This window comes from Natrix helvetica (assembly GCF_964273705.1).
Source record: "Natrix helvetica genome assembly, chromosome: 5".
Classification (NCBI taxonomy): Eukaryota; Metazoa; Chordata; class Lepidosauria; order Squamata; family Natricidae; genus Natrix; species Natrix helvetica.
The window spans coordinates 54,798,136-54,814,000 of NC_138551.1; the positions used below are offsets into that span (position 1 = coordinate 54,798,136).

Below are 15,865 nucleotides of genomic sequence, written 5' to 3' on the forward strand. Positions count from 1 at the left end.
GGAGGCTCTTTTCGCCCTCCCCAGGCTCCTATAAAGGCTCTGGAGCCTGGGGAGGGCGAAAAATGGCTTTAAAAAAGGGTGAACTCAGCACCTTGAGTGCCCTGACAAATGGCTCCGCATGCCACCTGTGGCACGCGTGCCATAGGTTCGCCATTACTGGTATAAGATGAAAGTAAAGACCACATTAGAATGGAATGAATAGTAAATAATTCACTTTAGAGCTAGGATTATGGTAAATCCCACTGATTGTCAAATGAATAAGGATTGTTTGGGTGTCATTACACATAATTTGTCAGGAAATGAATGTGCATGAAGATTTCTATGGAGGTGATACCATGTTATTGGCTGAGAAGCTGATCATTTTCAATGCATGTCAGACTACATAATGGAGTGATGAATATGGATCTAAAAATTAATAAATTAAAAAATAACAAGAGATAGCTGTGTTTCAGCTTAAAAGAATAAACTGAACTTTGTATCTGAATGGTGGAAAATTAGAGGGAATAGATTAATGTCATCTATTTTCATAGCATGTTTACTAAAGATAGTGAAATTGAGAAATGTTAATGTGCAATTGATAATATAAAGATATTACCGTAGATAATATATTGTCTGTTTCAAGGAATGAGTGTTAGTTGAAAGAAACAAAAAGCAATGGAAACTGAGTAAATAATAAGTGAAATAAAACAAGGAGACACAGGTGAATATGCTGAATGAATGTCAGCTGAATAAAAAAAGTGAATGAATAATGTTAGCACATTAAATAGTTGAGTTATATGGAGAGATTTCAGGAGGACTGGATAGCAAAAGAAATATATGAAGATCAATGGGTTAAGAGAAAGGGGAAAAGTGAGAAAATGTAGTTGTAGGAATGAGCTCTTCCAAAATAAAGATTATAATAATAGATAATGTATAAACTTAGTGGAAATAAAGTTAGGTTGCAAAGGTAGAACAATGGGGAGTGTCAATATTATTTCTGTAAATTAGTTTTGGCTAATTTCTTACATTTTCTTATGTCATGGATTTTATTAGTTTAGCTTACTATTTCTCATTACTTTTCTGCAGTTTTCATAATATTGCTTTCCCCAAGATAAATATTATAATATAGTATGCATATATGAATGTAGATTGAAAACCAGTGTGCTTTATGGCTGAGATTTGAGACTTGGACCTTAACTTTCCAATTTATTCAAATAACATAATTTCATTTTCTCAAAGGTTGTTTTGGTTTTATTAAGTGATGGTAATAAGTCAAAATTTATAGTGCATTCCACTGAAAAGCATTGAAATAAATTCAAGAGAGGAGGAAGACTGGTGAAGAAATTCCAAACAAATCTCCAATAATTAGGTGTGTGTGTGTGTGTTGTTTATTTTTGGGAAGCTGATTACTTTTTGCTCCATTTGATTGATTTATTTACACAAATTTTGTCAAAGGTGACCTCTGGAAGTTGTACAGAGATTGAAAACAAAAAATTAAAGATAAACAACTTTGTTCATAAAGTCAAATACATAAATCATATTATTACACATGGCTGAGATTAAAACAAAACAAAACCTATTCCCTTTCAAACCATGAAGACAAAGGGGCTCAGTTAACCTCCTGGCCCAAATGCCTGCAGGAATGTTCAGTTCTTTAATGATTTTCAAAAAGCCAACAGTGCCAGACTCATCCAGGTCTCCAGTGGGATGCTGTTCCAGAGGGCAGGCACAGCAACAAGAAAGGCCATTAATTAGATCAAAGGTAATCTATTCAATTCCAGAACTGGAATTAAATTAAATAAGTACATTTTAATATTCACAGAAATCATTCCTGGACCATAGCTATTTTTTCCGGAATCATATTGTATTACTCCTGCCAAAATTAGGCAACACTGAATGTGTTTATATTATTATATTAAGTATATACATCAGATACATACATGCTTATTCTTTATATGACATAAATATTAAGCCTGATTTATAACATTTCATTGTGTGGATGTTAAACCATTAGCTACCCAATCCAAGGTAAACTCCTGGGAATTACATAATTGTCCATGTTCTCTAACATTTACAGTATTTACAGTATTTATCAGAAAAAACATTTTCCCCATTATTTTATTCATTTTTATTTTTATAAATTGACCACAAGGCAGTGGTGGGTTACAGCCGGTACGCCCCGGTATGGCTGTACCGGTGCCTGCTAGGAGCATCAGGTACCGTTCTGGTATTGTGCTCTGGAGGGCCCACCCACCCGCCCGCCTTCCTTAACTGTATTTGACCCAACTGGGCAATTTGTGCACGTGCATGGAGCGTACAGCGCCTGTGCAATGCTCCGAGCAGCTGGAGCGTTGTGGGTGGTGGGTGTGCATGCATGCGCAGCACGCATGCACATGGTGGACACCCTGCCCTGTCACAGTGTACCAGTTGTGATGGGATCTGGAACCCACCACTGCCACAAGGGTAGTGTATTAATTCTCTTTCTCTCTTTTGCACATACGCATTCTATTGATTTAAAAGAGGTAGACTACAACAATAAAAAGAAGGCAAAGGCAAGTCCATTCTCCAGTAAGTATTTTTTATGGCTCCCAAGATTGAGACAAATCTTTTTATAGAAGAGGGAATGGTCTTGGAATCTGAGAGCCAACCAGGAAAAGGGAGGAAGTTGAGAATGACTTTTCCAAGGTTGACATATCCCTCCCAAATTCATCCTCACTAATATACTATCTCACATTAAACCATTTGTTCAGGACCTGTATTGTTGTGACCTCTTTAAAGGAAAGGGTCAAGGTACACCTGTCACGCTTTCCGAGGGAAAAATTGCCTGAACACATTACCTAAGAGAAGTGCTGTCATCAGGTCCATTTACCATTCATTTGACAGGAGAGAGTTAAGAAACTGATAACAAAGCAATGTTTATTTGTATGTCTTTGAGAGAGGAAAGAATAAAGTGTATCTTCGCTCGAGTATATCTGAGTGAATAGTTTGTGGTGGAAATTAGAAGATGGACTTCCCATTTTTGATTCCTTTTTGGAAGGGATCCTACCCATGATATTGAAAGAAATTCAAATAGTGTGACGGGCAGTCAATATTTTTGTTATGATATATGAATATAAAAACAATATGTTAGGCAAGTAAATTCCTTTTCCTTAAATATACTTTTCAAGTCAAAATTAAACTGCCAGCTTTACGTTCATGTTAATTTGTGCATTAAAAACGTAATAAACCACTGGGCATCAAGGGTACTTAGAAGAAAGCAACATCCTAGCATAAATGTTCTTACGCCCCTTGTTTAACTCAAGAATGTTATTATATTCACCACTATAACTTTACTAACTGTGAATTAACATGCATATGCCATAACAATTTCGAGGACCTGCTATATTGATTAAATTTATATTGTAATTTGCATAATTTGCATGATACCACAAAGCACCTCTTCCATCCTTCTTTGGGTTTACAAAAATAAAACAAATTCTGCTTTGATATAATTGTGGGCTGCACTCTGTCTAAATAAAATAGCAACCATTTTTTTTAAAAAAGAAACAAATCATAATCCAGAAAACAAACTCTATAAAAATAGTCTTTGACTTATGACCATAATTGAGTCCAAAATTTCTGACGCTAAATGAAACATTTGTTAAGTGACTTTTGCCCCATTTTATGACCTTTCTTGCCATAGCTGTTAAGTGAATCCTGCAGTTATTAAGAAGTTAGTACTATGATTGTGAATTGACTTCCCCATTGTTAAGTGAATCTGGTTTCCCCATTGACTTTGTAAGAAAGGTGATCACGTGACTCTGGGAAACTGCAACTGTCATAAATATGAGACAGTTGCCAAGCATCCTAATTCTGATCACATGATCATGGAGATATTGCAATGGTAGGAAGTGGGAAAACATTGATAAGCCACTTTTTTCAGTGTGTCACTTTAACTGTAACACTGTAAAATTCCCCTTTCCCGGGGATGGCCTTCTTGCCTATCAAGATGCTTCCTTAATGACGGATCTTGGGATCCCAAGAGGTGGCATGCGAAGAAGACATTTCTTAGGTTTTTTTTACAGGGGTTTTAAAATCAAATTTTAAGGGGGGCGGGGGGTTGATTCAGATGGCTCAGACAGGCTTGGGGAGGAACCTGCCAGGGCACAGGCCAGAGCTAACTAATGGACACGGGTTGGCAGGCTAGGAAGGGTTGGGATTCCGGGGGAGACATTAAGCCATTCCATTGGGGGGTTTACAATCTCTACTGTTTGTGGGTGAGGCAGATATGGTGGGGGCTGGGGGCCAAATTATGTTCGGGGGATGCGGGTTTGCTGTTTAAGAGCAATCACGTGTTCTGACCCTCATCGTCCTTCTTGCACCCCCGGGTGCACAGGATTACAGGACCCCTTTTAGGCGGCCTGCACTGGTTGCCGGTTGTTTTCCGGGTGCGATTCAAGGTACTAATTATGACCTTTAAAGCTCTCCATGACTTAGGCCCAGGGTACCTGCGAGACCACCTACTGCCACCAGTAGCCTCACACTGTTCAGTGTGATCCCACAGAGTTGGCCTTCTCAGGGTGCTGTCGGCCAGACAGTGTCGGCTAGCGACCCCCAGGGGGAAAACCTTCTCTGTGGGAGCGCCTTCCCTCTGGAATGTGCTGCCCCCGGAGCTTCGCATAATCCCCGACCTCCAGTCGTTCCGACGCGCCCTAAAAAGTTGGCTTTTCCAGCAAGCCGGCCTGGCCTGTTAATTTTATCTAATTTTTAAAATGTTAGTGTTATATGAATTCGGTTTGTTTCTTGGATTGCTTCTAATTTTCTTTTAAGTTTTGTAATATGTGTTTTTAATTCTGTACGCCGCCCTGAGTCCTTTGGGAGAAGGGCAGCATATAAATCCAATAAAACAAACAAACAAACAAACCAAACTTTGAATGTTCACTAAATGAACTGTTGTAAGTCAGGACTACCTGTATAACAATAAAAGATCCTTAAAAACCCCTAGCACAATTCTGCCCTAAAGCCTGAGAAAGCAGCTACATTTTTAATTACTTTCTGAATGTCATTGAGGTAGTATCCAAATGGACTTCTGCAGGGATGCTGTTCCTGAGAGCAGGAATTGTAACAGAGAAAGTATAGTTCCTGGACTCCAACAAATAATGCTATTTTATGAAGGGCACAATTTATACTGATAATGCTATCTGCACTTAGTTCCATGGTTAACCACAAAAATTTAATATAAGCAAGACCATTTGCTTAGACAAATAGCTCATTTCTTGCATCCTTATTGACCTGACTCATAATGGCTAGTGTGTCTTGTTCAAAAGATTCAGTTGGACAAAAGTGTTCAAGAATAGATATTTCTTTTTTTCAGTTAAAAGAAAAATAACCCCATTTCCTTCTATAATATGTATAATAAGAAGGGTTTTTCCCCCCTTCCCTCATGCTTAAATTGTCACTTACTATGGTAGGAGGCAATGATCTGGTTTCCTTTTCAAGGTTCAAGAATAGACATTTCATGAAAAGAAAAATAAGTTAATTTCCATCTCACAAATTTTAAAAAGTTGCTTTTAAAAAAAATCTATGAAAAAATTGTGGGGAAAGAGGCTACGTCACTGTATAATAATAAGAGGGTATTCCCCTCCCTCGTGCCCATAAACCTTCACTTACTAGCAGGCAATGAACTGGGTTCCCTCTCAGATCTGTGTCCGGGGCCTGCAGCAAATGCCAGTCTCTGCCTTTGTTGTAGGTGATGAAAGTTTTTACTTGGTTGTCAATCTTCTTGTTAGCCAAGAACATTCCCTTTATCCCTGCTACCTAGGAGAAATTGACATGGCTGAAAAACAAGATAAATTTGACACAAATTGTGTGTGCATTTGGTATCTGTCAAATCTAGCTTTAGAAATAGCATTCAGAATGAATATGTAGCAAGCTCGGAGGTGAAAATCGGATCAAAAGATTTCTTACTTACCAGAGGTTGGGAGGGGGGTGGGGAAATAAGATGGAAACTACTATGTTTTCAGACAGGTTAGAGGAAGGCGTTGCAGGGTTGAACATAAAAAAACAAAATATAGATTTTGATGAGGTGACTGGGACAAAAGCAGTCACAATCATCTGAGTTTTATTTAAGCTTGTAGATGCTAAAAAAAGAGGTGTGTGTTTCATTGAATATAAATTCTACACCTTCATATAAATCATCTTCACCTGTGTTTGGTAGACCGGGTTATCTGTGTGTGAATCTATCTATCTATCTCTCTCTCTCTCTCTCTCTCTCTCTCTCTCTCTCTCTCTCTCTCTCTCTCTCTCTCTCTCTCTCTCTCTCTCTCTCTGTATCTGTATTTCTATATGTGCATTTAGAAACTCTTTGGGAGAAGGGAAATCATCAGCCCCTTTGAAGGAGACAATATTGTGCACTTCCCAGAGAAGCCATTTCTTGATCTGACTTTATTATACAACACTAATTCCAATCTTATTTAAAAGCTAGGAAGGTATAATTACATATCTCGTTTATACAATACAATACAATAGTAGAGTTGGAAGGGACCTTTGAGGCCTTCTAATCCAACCCCCTGCCTAGGCAGGAAACCCTATACCGTTTCAGGCAAATGGCTATCCAACATCTTCTTAAAGACTTCCAGTTTTGGAGCATTCACAACTTCTGGAGGCAAGCTGTTCCACTGATTAATTGTTCTAACTGTCAGGAAATTTCTCCTCAGTTCTAAGTTGCTTCTCTCCTTGATTAGCTTCCACCCATTGCTTCTTGTTCTACTCTCAGGTGCCTTGGAGAATAGTTTGACTCCCTCTTCTTTGTGGCAACCCCTGAGATATTGGAACACTGCTATCATGTCTCCCCTAGTCCTTCTTTCTATTAAACTAGACATACCCAGTTCCTGCAACCGTTCCTCATATGTTTTAGTCTCCAGTCCCCTAATCATCTTTGTTGCTCTTCTCTGCACTCTTTCTAGAGTCTCCACATCTTTTTTACATCATGGCGGCCACGACCACGTTTGTTTGCTTTTCATTTGTGGCTTAGGCCTGGCAATAGGCAGAAGCCAGATTGTTATTTTGATGGATCACCTTTTTCAGACCCATGAGGTAGAGAGATCAGCTATCTTGATCCTATTAGGCCTCTCAGAGGTCTTTGATACTATCAGTGGCATTGTTCTGGGCCACTTGGAGGGTTGCAGATAGAGATGGTACTATTTTCCAATAACTTCACTCCATTTTGAATGGATGGGTATGGATTATGAATTGGGGTTGCTGTACAAGGAGTCAATCCTAGTGAAAACACTTGCTTCGTATCTGCTGTTATTTTAGCTCCAAATACAATTCAAAGTGCAAATTAAAACTAATCAGTTTTATATGGTTGTCCAGTTTGACTAATTGTGGTTGTTTATGGAATAGGGAGCCCTGAAAACAAAAAAAAATCATAACTCATCATCTTGAGATTGGATTACCGCAATATTGTTCTGTTTCTTTTGAAGATGAACTGGAAACTGAAGTTGATACAATTTATTTGCTTGAACTTGATAGTTCCTACATGTGCTTTCAGTCATATATTATGAGTTCTGGAGATGCTACATGGTTCCAAATACAATTCAAAGTGAAAATTCAATCTTAACACTTTTAAATGGTTCCTGGTTATTTTTATGATCACCGCCTTTCGGCTAATTTTCCAGAATTATGTCCCAGCACTTACCCCACATCAATTGTATGACCCAACACTTACTCCAAAACGCAAGAGAAAAAAGTCTTTACTGTGGCTATCCTATTCCTAAAGAATCATCTCTCTCCTTTAGTCAAGACTCCCCTAATTTGTTATTTTTCAAAAGGCAGTGAAGACAATATTGTTTCAACATTTAAACTGCTTGCTTGCTCAATTTGTAAATTTGAAGGTAAGAAAGCTTTATATTTTGCTTTTTACTCATTTTGATGCTAATTTAATTTTAACCAGTTTTTACAGACTTGTTTTTATGGTTTGATGGTGCATATTGTTTGTTTTATTGTAAAATAATTTTCACCAAATTGAAAGAGGAAAAACCCCAGTAGAATCTTTCTGCAGAGCATTATTTATTGTTTTGCTTAATAGATTCTGCTCACTCTTTCTTCATAAATTTGTCTGTTTCTTCCTTAAATCAAGTATATATATATAAGGAAACATAGCCAGGGCCACTCTTTCATCTTATTATATCTTATTTTATCATGAGTTGTCAAACTAGCATCAAGTCTTATATAGTAATTCTAGTTAATGCAATGGAAACAGAAGCAAATGACACTATTTTTTTTCTTTCAGAAATGATACTGAACGATTGATGATAATCTTTTACAATCTGATATTTTCCTGTTATGTTGGGTTTATATTTCCATAATTCCAAAGGAAGCCCAGAAGGTACAGGTTAAGGGAAATAGTCCACACATTTTTGGTACAATTCATTTAATTGAGAATAAAAGTGGAACGGATAAGGGAGAAGAAATGAAAAATAACTTTCATTCATCAAAAAAGCTGGACTTTGTCTATGTGCTAAAAATCAATATTCCAATACCTCTAGTTTCTCTCAAGATCAAATAAATCTTTTGGGTTTTTTGCCCAATATTTACAGCAGCATGAGATTCTGCCTTTGGGTAAATTGCTGCTTCTGCAAGAGAGTAAGTGGGGTGGACAGACTCCTGTTTTTCAGCAGGCAATTTCTGGTTATTAAATCCTGTACTGCTTCCTTGGCATGGCCAACAACACTCAAATATTTTTTTCTTCATAGCCATTGTTGTTTAATTATTATTCAACAGCTAGGTATTGTAGTTCTAGAAAATATTACTAGTTATACAACAATATTAAAGTTATATTGTTGAAGTCTAGCTTTAGGAAGGTGAAAGGAAATAGAAAATGAGAACATCTAGGAAAGACAGAGACGTACAAAAGTTTCTGCTTGATCTAAAATTTTGATGGGATATCAAGCAGTTTTAATTAGCATTTGGCACTATATTATTATTTTTTAGGGTTGCAGATAAGTGATAAAAGCATGCACATAGTTTTCCATGTTAAAAGTAATTTAATTTAAAAGAAATTTGTAAATGTAAACTTGGATCTTTATTTCAGATATTAGTTCCATATAAAGAAATCCACGTTTGCTGAAATATAATATGCATGTTTACTGTATACTTCCCCCATAAAATTCCTTGGTTTTGTATCTGCATGTACATAGTAAACAAGAAAAAAATAATTCTGTGAGTATAAACAAAAGAGAAATGCAGTAATATCTAAATAAGCAATGCAAGGAATCAAGAATCTGAGTTACAGAAAAAATGGTGTATATATACATATACATACATACATACGTACGTACGTACGTACATACATACATACACACAGACACACACAAATGAAAATGATAGAAATCAAGAGAATATTTTTCACAAAGATCGACCTAGTAAAAGACTAAGAAGGCAGGGAACCAAGAAGGTCATAACTATGTGGTAAAACTACAAAAAAATCTGAATCACTGATCCACACAAAGGTTCAATGATCAATGTAGAACAGTAATTTTAGCAAATAAAGTTAAATGTGCCTCAGAAAGTATTATCAATAACAATGCTCATCGAGTAGACAAAATACAAGCAGAACTGCTTAAAATCTTGCAAGTTGATGCTCTTAAAATACTGTTTGCAGTTTGTAGGCAAATATGGAAAACACAGCAGTAGCTGCAGGACTGAAAAAGGTCAATCTATATTCCAATCTAAAAAAAAATGTAGCGGGAAAGAATAATCCAACCACCAAATACTTGCACGTAGTTCTCATCCTAAAATAATGCTCAAAATGTTGCAAAACTCTCTTGGCTTTTCCAAGACTTCAGCAGCATATGGAATAAGAACTATCAAAGGTGCAACTTGGTTTCAGAAGCAGAGGTATCCAGGATTACATTTCAACCACCTTATGGATAATGGAAAAGCCAAGAGAGTTTTTGCCTTAAGGAAAATATTAAGTTTTCTGACTGCATGAAGAAATTGTGAACAGCCTTCAAAAATTTTGGTGTGCTGAAATACCTGGATTTCAAATTGAAGAAGCTCTATGTTGAGAAGTAACAGTTAGAATGGAATATGGGAGAGCTAATTGTCTCAAAGAGGAAATAGGAATGCAGTAAGAATTAAATACTGTCACATGTTCTATTTAATTTTATACAGAACGTATCATAAAAATGTTGAAGTGAAAAATATGATTTGTAAAAAATACAACAATCTGGGATAGTCTGATGATACCCTTAGGTAGGGAAGATTTAAGTAATCTCGTGTTGAAGCTAAAAGATAAAAGTATAAAACTGCAATTAGGTGAAGAAACAGTAAAAGTAATAACAAACATTCTTTCCTTGGTTACAAAATCTAGAGAGATAGTGACTGAACATGAATTAAGGAAACTTGGGCAAAAGACTGTGACAAATCTAAGCAAAATAATACCATTGCCAAGAAAGATGCAGATTATTAATTGAAGGGTATTCTTGTTCATCAAATGGCTGTAAAATTTGCATCATTTAAAAAATTGAATGAAGAAAATTAGTGCCTCTGAATTGTCATGCTGGATAAAATTATTGTGAGTACCTTGATTAGTAGGAGGAACATGTCATTCAATAACAGATTTTAAAAAGCAGGTCAGGAAAGCACTGATAGTGAAGTATTTTGTATACATAAAGAGGAAGCAATATTAAGACTTTGGAGAAAGTCTTGTGTCTTTGCAAAAAATGATGGTAATAATACCATTATTGATATCATGAGCATGAAAAGAATTCATTCACCAAAAGACAGTTCTGGAGTATGATTGTCCATCACATCACAAAGAGTTGGAAGTGACTAAATGATTGAGCAATAATTATGATTAAACATTATGAGTGAAGAACAGGTCCATGAGTATCTTGAATATAGCCCATACATATTTTGGTGCAAAAAATAAAATCACTCCAACATTATACTGTATATAGAAATGTATTTTTGTTTTTTGTTTAAAAAACATTCCTTGTTAATAGTTAATGGGGTAGACTACCTCAAAATGTTTTAAATAGAAAAGCCCTCTTATCACACATGAGTGATGTCTAAAGTGAGTATATAGAAGGCAGAGTCATGTACAATGGCACTACTTCCTACATCTTTGCAAATCCAAGTATATTTTTCTTTAAGATCTTCTGGATAGAAACAAGAACTTGTGTGAGGGCAAGGGCAGAGTACAAGGAATACAAACATGTAGTGAGCAATGCCAGTATAACCAGCAGTGGTGGGTTTCAATTTTTTTTACAACCTCTTCTGTAGGTATGGCCTGCTTTGTGGGAGTGGCTTGCCAGCCATGGGACTAAGTGGGAGTGGCTTGACAGTCATGTGACTGGGTGGGCGTGGCCAACTTGTAAAATGTGGTGAAACTCACTTAACAGTGCTCTTGCTTAGCAACCAAAATGTTGGCTCAGAAACTCTGGCATTTGAAGCACGCATGTCTTAAAGCTGTCAAGTTACAACACCCTTGCACCCCCAACCCTTCAGACAAAAAACCCCCAGGGGTGTTTAAACTTGACAGCTTTAAGACTTGTGGACTTCAACTCCCAGAATTCCTCCTTCAGTCATGTTGGCTCAGGAACTCTGGCATTGAAGTGTGCAAGTCTTAAAGCTGTCAAGTTACAAGACCCTTGCACCCCTAACCCTTTAGAAAAAAAGCCATCAGGGGTGTTCAAACTTGACAGCATTAAGACTTTAAGGTTTAGATAGGACTTTTAGAGGCGGGCGGGGCGATTGGTGAGCCAGCCAATCAGTGAGCAGTGGGTGGGGCAAGCGTGTTGCGGACGGGCAGGGGGAGGGAGCTGGAACCAGTCCTAAACGGCACTGTAGATTTGTGGAACCTCTTCTATAGAAGAGGCTAGAACTGGCAGGAACCCACCCCTGATACCCAACCACATCTGTAACAAACACCCTCACACACTTGTCTGGTATGTTTCAAAATAGCTCTTTCAAGTATGTGCATGATTAAAAAGCAGCATCCCTACCCATGTGTGCCTCTTTGTGAAAATGACAGAATAAATTGAATGGAATGGCTCATTATAAATCAGAATATTCATTCAAATATTCAACAGATAGTCAAGGAGAACAAAATGTAAATAATTAAATAAATAAACCCACCCATGTAGTCTTTTATAACTCTTACACATATATTTATTTCCTATCTCTTCCTACTTTATCAACTGATTTATTTCTCCTGTTCTTTGTCTTCATTTATTCTTAAATGCTCATCATTCATAGCAATCCTAGCAATTGGCCAGAGCAATCAGATCAGGCTGCCAAGTTCAATGTCAGCCAATATTCCTTCTATCTAGGCAATCAACAGATGCGACATGACTAGTCCGATCACATCAATTTCAATCCAGACTGCTATGAATGTCAGCTTAATAAAACAGAGGCTTTTTTCGATCTTTTCTTCTCCTTCCCTCTCCCTCTGAGCTATAGGACATCTTTACATAATGCAGCGGAACCACTCCTTAATCTGATGGTAATAGAAGACAACAGGTTTTCAACAACTTGCCAAAGTGCACGGGGGATTAATATATTGTTGTGAAAGAAATTTTCCTCACTGTAATCAAGAAATGCCCTGCTTATTCACCCACACTCATCTGCTTTTAAACACTGACCTTTATGGCTTTCTGCAGATTTACCGAGTGCTTACTATTTATAGATGCTCAAAATAGGATGTCAAGACAATCAGTCAACCAAAATCTCTTTAATGTTCACAAAAGTATGGAAGACAGATAGTGACCCTATCTTCTCAAATACTAGGTTGGTGGGAAAAATACAATAGTCTTTATTGTGTATGTAGGTGAACTCAAGTAAGGATTTTCTTCGAAAAAATTCTGGGTGAGAATAATTCAGTGCCTGAACTATGAAACATGGTCCCTTGCTCAGTTAGATCCATGCCAGTATCTCATGCAAATGTGAGAAGAGAATCCGTGTAACACTTAAGTAATAAGGTAGGCGGTAACTCCATATGCTTGTGTGTATATGCCTATGAATATGCACATACATTTCTGACCCACCATTCATCAACACATGAAAACATTGCCCACTTCTATTTTAAGTGAAGAAATTTCACAAGTGTGTAGAAATCACTTCATGCAAATCTACATATTTAAGAGCTGCCCATATTTGGCAGTTAAATGCAACTGATCGGGATGTGCTTTTATCCTGTCTTAGAGGTGAAGGTAGAGGTGACTGCTGATGAAACCAAGTTATCTATAGATGTACAAATCAACATCATTACTACAATTGTGCACTGATATCCAATATTGATATATAACACTGATTGCAAAGATAAATGTAACTCTGGGGAAATATTATTGTTGTATATTCCTTCCTCATGTAGAGATTACATTACACATCCAATTAAATTTCCAGTTACAGATGAAGGACACTTCAACCTTAGCTAATGATTTTCATGAGATGAAAATATGCACTGTTTTCACATACCTCATACAGGTCTATCATCACATTGCCTTCTAGGTCTCGACTACTTTTGACATTTTCTAAAGCCAGGGTAAAGTAAATCCCCTGGGTATCAGAGATGTAAAGGTTGTATGTATCATTCTGGTTCCACTCCTGAACTGCAGCAAACACTTGATTCTCATCAGTGCTGATAACATGCATGTCCTGAGGGAGAAAGCAAGGAAAGACATTATGGTTGGCATTTCATTTGTCACTGTTCCAAGGACAAGGCGGGGTAATCCTCTAGAAGCCAAACTCACAATCATTATGGAACCTAATCAGAAATCCAAACCAATTTACTTGCATGCACACATCCATATTTTACAGATTCTTTGTTCTGCTAATATATGCAGAGTTATAATGAAATGAGATCACATTAAGTGAGCATTTATATTAGTCATTGTATTGTACAGCAGTAATGAAAATGAGTGTATTTGTTACACAAAATGTCAAATTTTACAGTTAAGACTCTTGTTGCATTATGGATGGGGATTTTCAAATTTCCAATCTATTGTATTTAAAGTTGAGAGTAAATTACAGCCTTCATAAACTTGATGTTGCTTTACACCACAGCTGTGGAATTTAATTGAAGTGCATTTCATTTAATTTCCTATACTACTGTAACTCATAAACATTCTTTTTTGAAAAGTTCCTAAGAACTTCGCAGTGTGGCATTATCTTGTTATCATTCAAAATATAAGTCTACATTCTCCATTTTTAATTAGTCCATATCTGCTTTATACACATATGTATGTATATACATATCTGTTCTGACCCACCTCTCCACGTCTGTGAATAAACCAGAACACAGGCTTGGCTGTTTGCCACTGTTTAATTACTGAGATAACAAATCCTTTGGCTGAGGGCCCAGACAACTCACGTTCAACAGAGCAACCCAGATAATTCAAATGAAGCAACATAGATAGTCCAAACGAGCAGACACGGCTAGAATACAAAGATAGATTTTCTTAACTACTAATTTGAACGTTTGTTTCCTGCAAATGTCCCCTCCCAACACCTCACCTATAATCTCTCTTGGGTGGAGCCAATCCACAACCACCTGTGCTTAATCATCTTCTGTGAGTCTGCCTACAGAGTTGCTGCTTCCGTTTCTCAGCCCTTCTCAATCTAGCATCAGGGACAAACTGCCTTTGATCCTCCCCACTGCTCCATGTCTCAGGCGCCTCTTGGTGGCCAACCAGCCTCTCTGATCCCTGTTCGGAGACTGAACCCTGCACAGGGTCCTCCACATTGTCCAGGGCAGACTCATATGGTTCCTTGCTATCCTAGTCCATCAGCAGCTCAACCGGATCCTGCTGGGCCGCAACACAGATCTATTTTTTTTTATTTCAACAAATGTTTCTTTGACAGGCAGTACTGTGTATCCCTGTACTGTGATTGAATATTTGAAGTAAAGGTTACCAAACCTACATGATCAGTAGTGTATGACAAAGACAAAGAGAATAGGCCTCATCATAAAATGAGCCAAAACCATCAGGCATAGATCATACTACTCAAGATTCTGAATGCAATCAAAGGACCAAAAAACCCTCAGAGCGGTAGTCCTGCATTCATGTTGATGGGAGACTGGGGATGCATTGCCTAAACCAGAAAGAACAGATGAAAGTCTGCTTAGCCTTAATGAGCGCAGGCAATGTACATTCTGCACTTGGTTGAGTTTGTGCTCAGAAGCTAACGGGCTGAACCTAATTTGTAACCAGATGGGAGTCCAGCCGAATGGAAACTCACTTGTATCATGATGTTTCTTCCCCAGTGCTTGCCGTGTCCTGGGGAGGTGGGGAGCTTACTGACAGGTGCTGGTGAAGAGGAGATTAAATTTACCTGCAAGATTCTGATTCCATGGTTAATCCATGAGACCAAAGAGCTGCTAGATAAGCAGTTGCCTTTCTTCTTCTCGTGCCACCTGCTATCCTGGGAATATTTGTCAGAGCTGATAATAAAAGTGGGGAGGGATATCTCTTTCTTCTCGAAATCTCATAATGCCATGGAGCAGCTTTGGGTGATTAAAGGCAGTAAAGAGGGACAGTCCTGTTTGAAAGAATCAGAATCTCCTATTGCCAAATGCAGAATGTGTCTGGAAATTGTTGAACTAGGAAGGGAGGTAAGTCCTCAGCAACCTAAAATGGTTAATGAGATCTGACCAATTGCAAAATCCTGACCACATCATTGACTATATTAGAAGGCACTATATTTTTTTTTTACAGAGGCACGATTGAGAGTGTTTTAATAAACGGCATCACTGTTTGGTTTAGTTGTAGCAGTGGCTCATATAGAAAGTCCGTACAGAGAATGGTAAGAACAGCCAAAAAGATTATAGGAAGCTTGAATCCTGAATCTGTTATTCAGGATTACTGCTTATAAGCTCCATGTGTTTATAGCTCAAAGCATT

The 15,865-nt window shown here is 37.5% G+C and overlaps 1 protein-coding gene across 1 annotated transcript in view; it reads right to left on the reverse strand.

Moving 5' to 3' along the window:
• The window catches only part of SORCS1 (sortilin related VPS10 domain containing receptor 1), a 454,044-nt gene that overhangs the window by 75,595 nt on the left and 362,584 nt on the right, over positions 1-15,865 (reverse strand). The window contains 2 exon segments of the mRNA XM_081955321.1: positions 5,629-5,775; positions 13,441-13,620. Of these exon segments, the coding sequence (XP_081811447.1) occupies positions 5,629-5,775; positions 13,441-13,620 (327 nt within the window).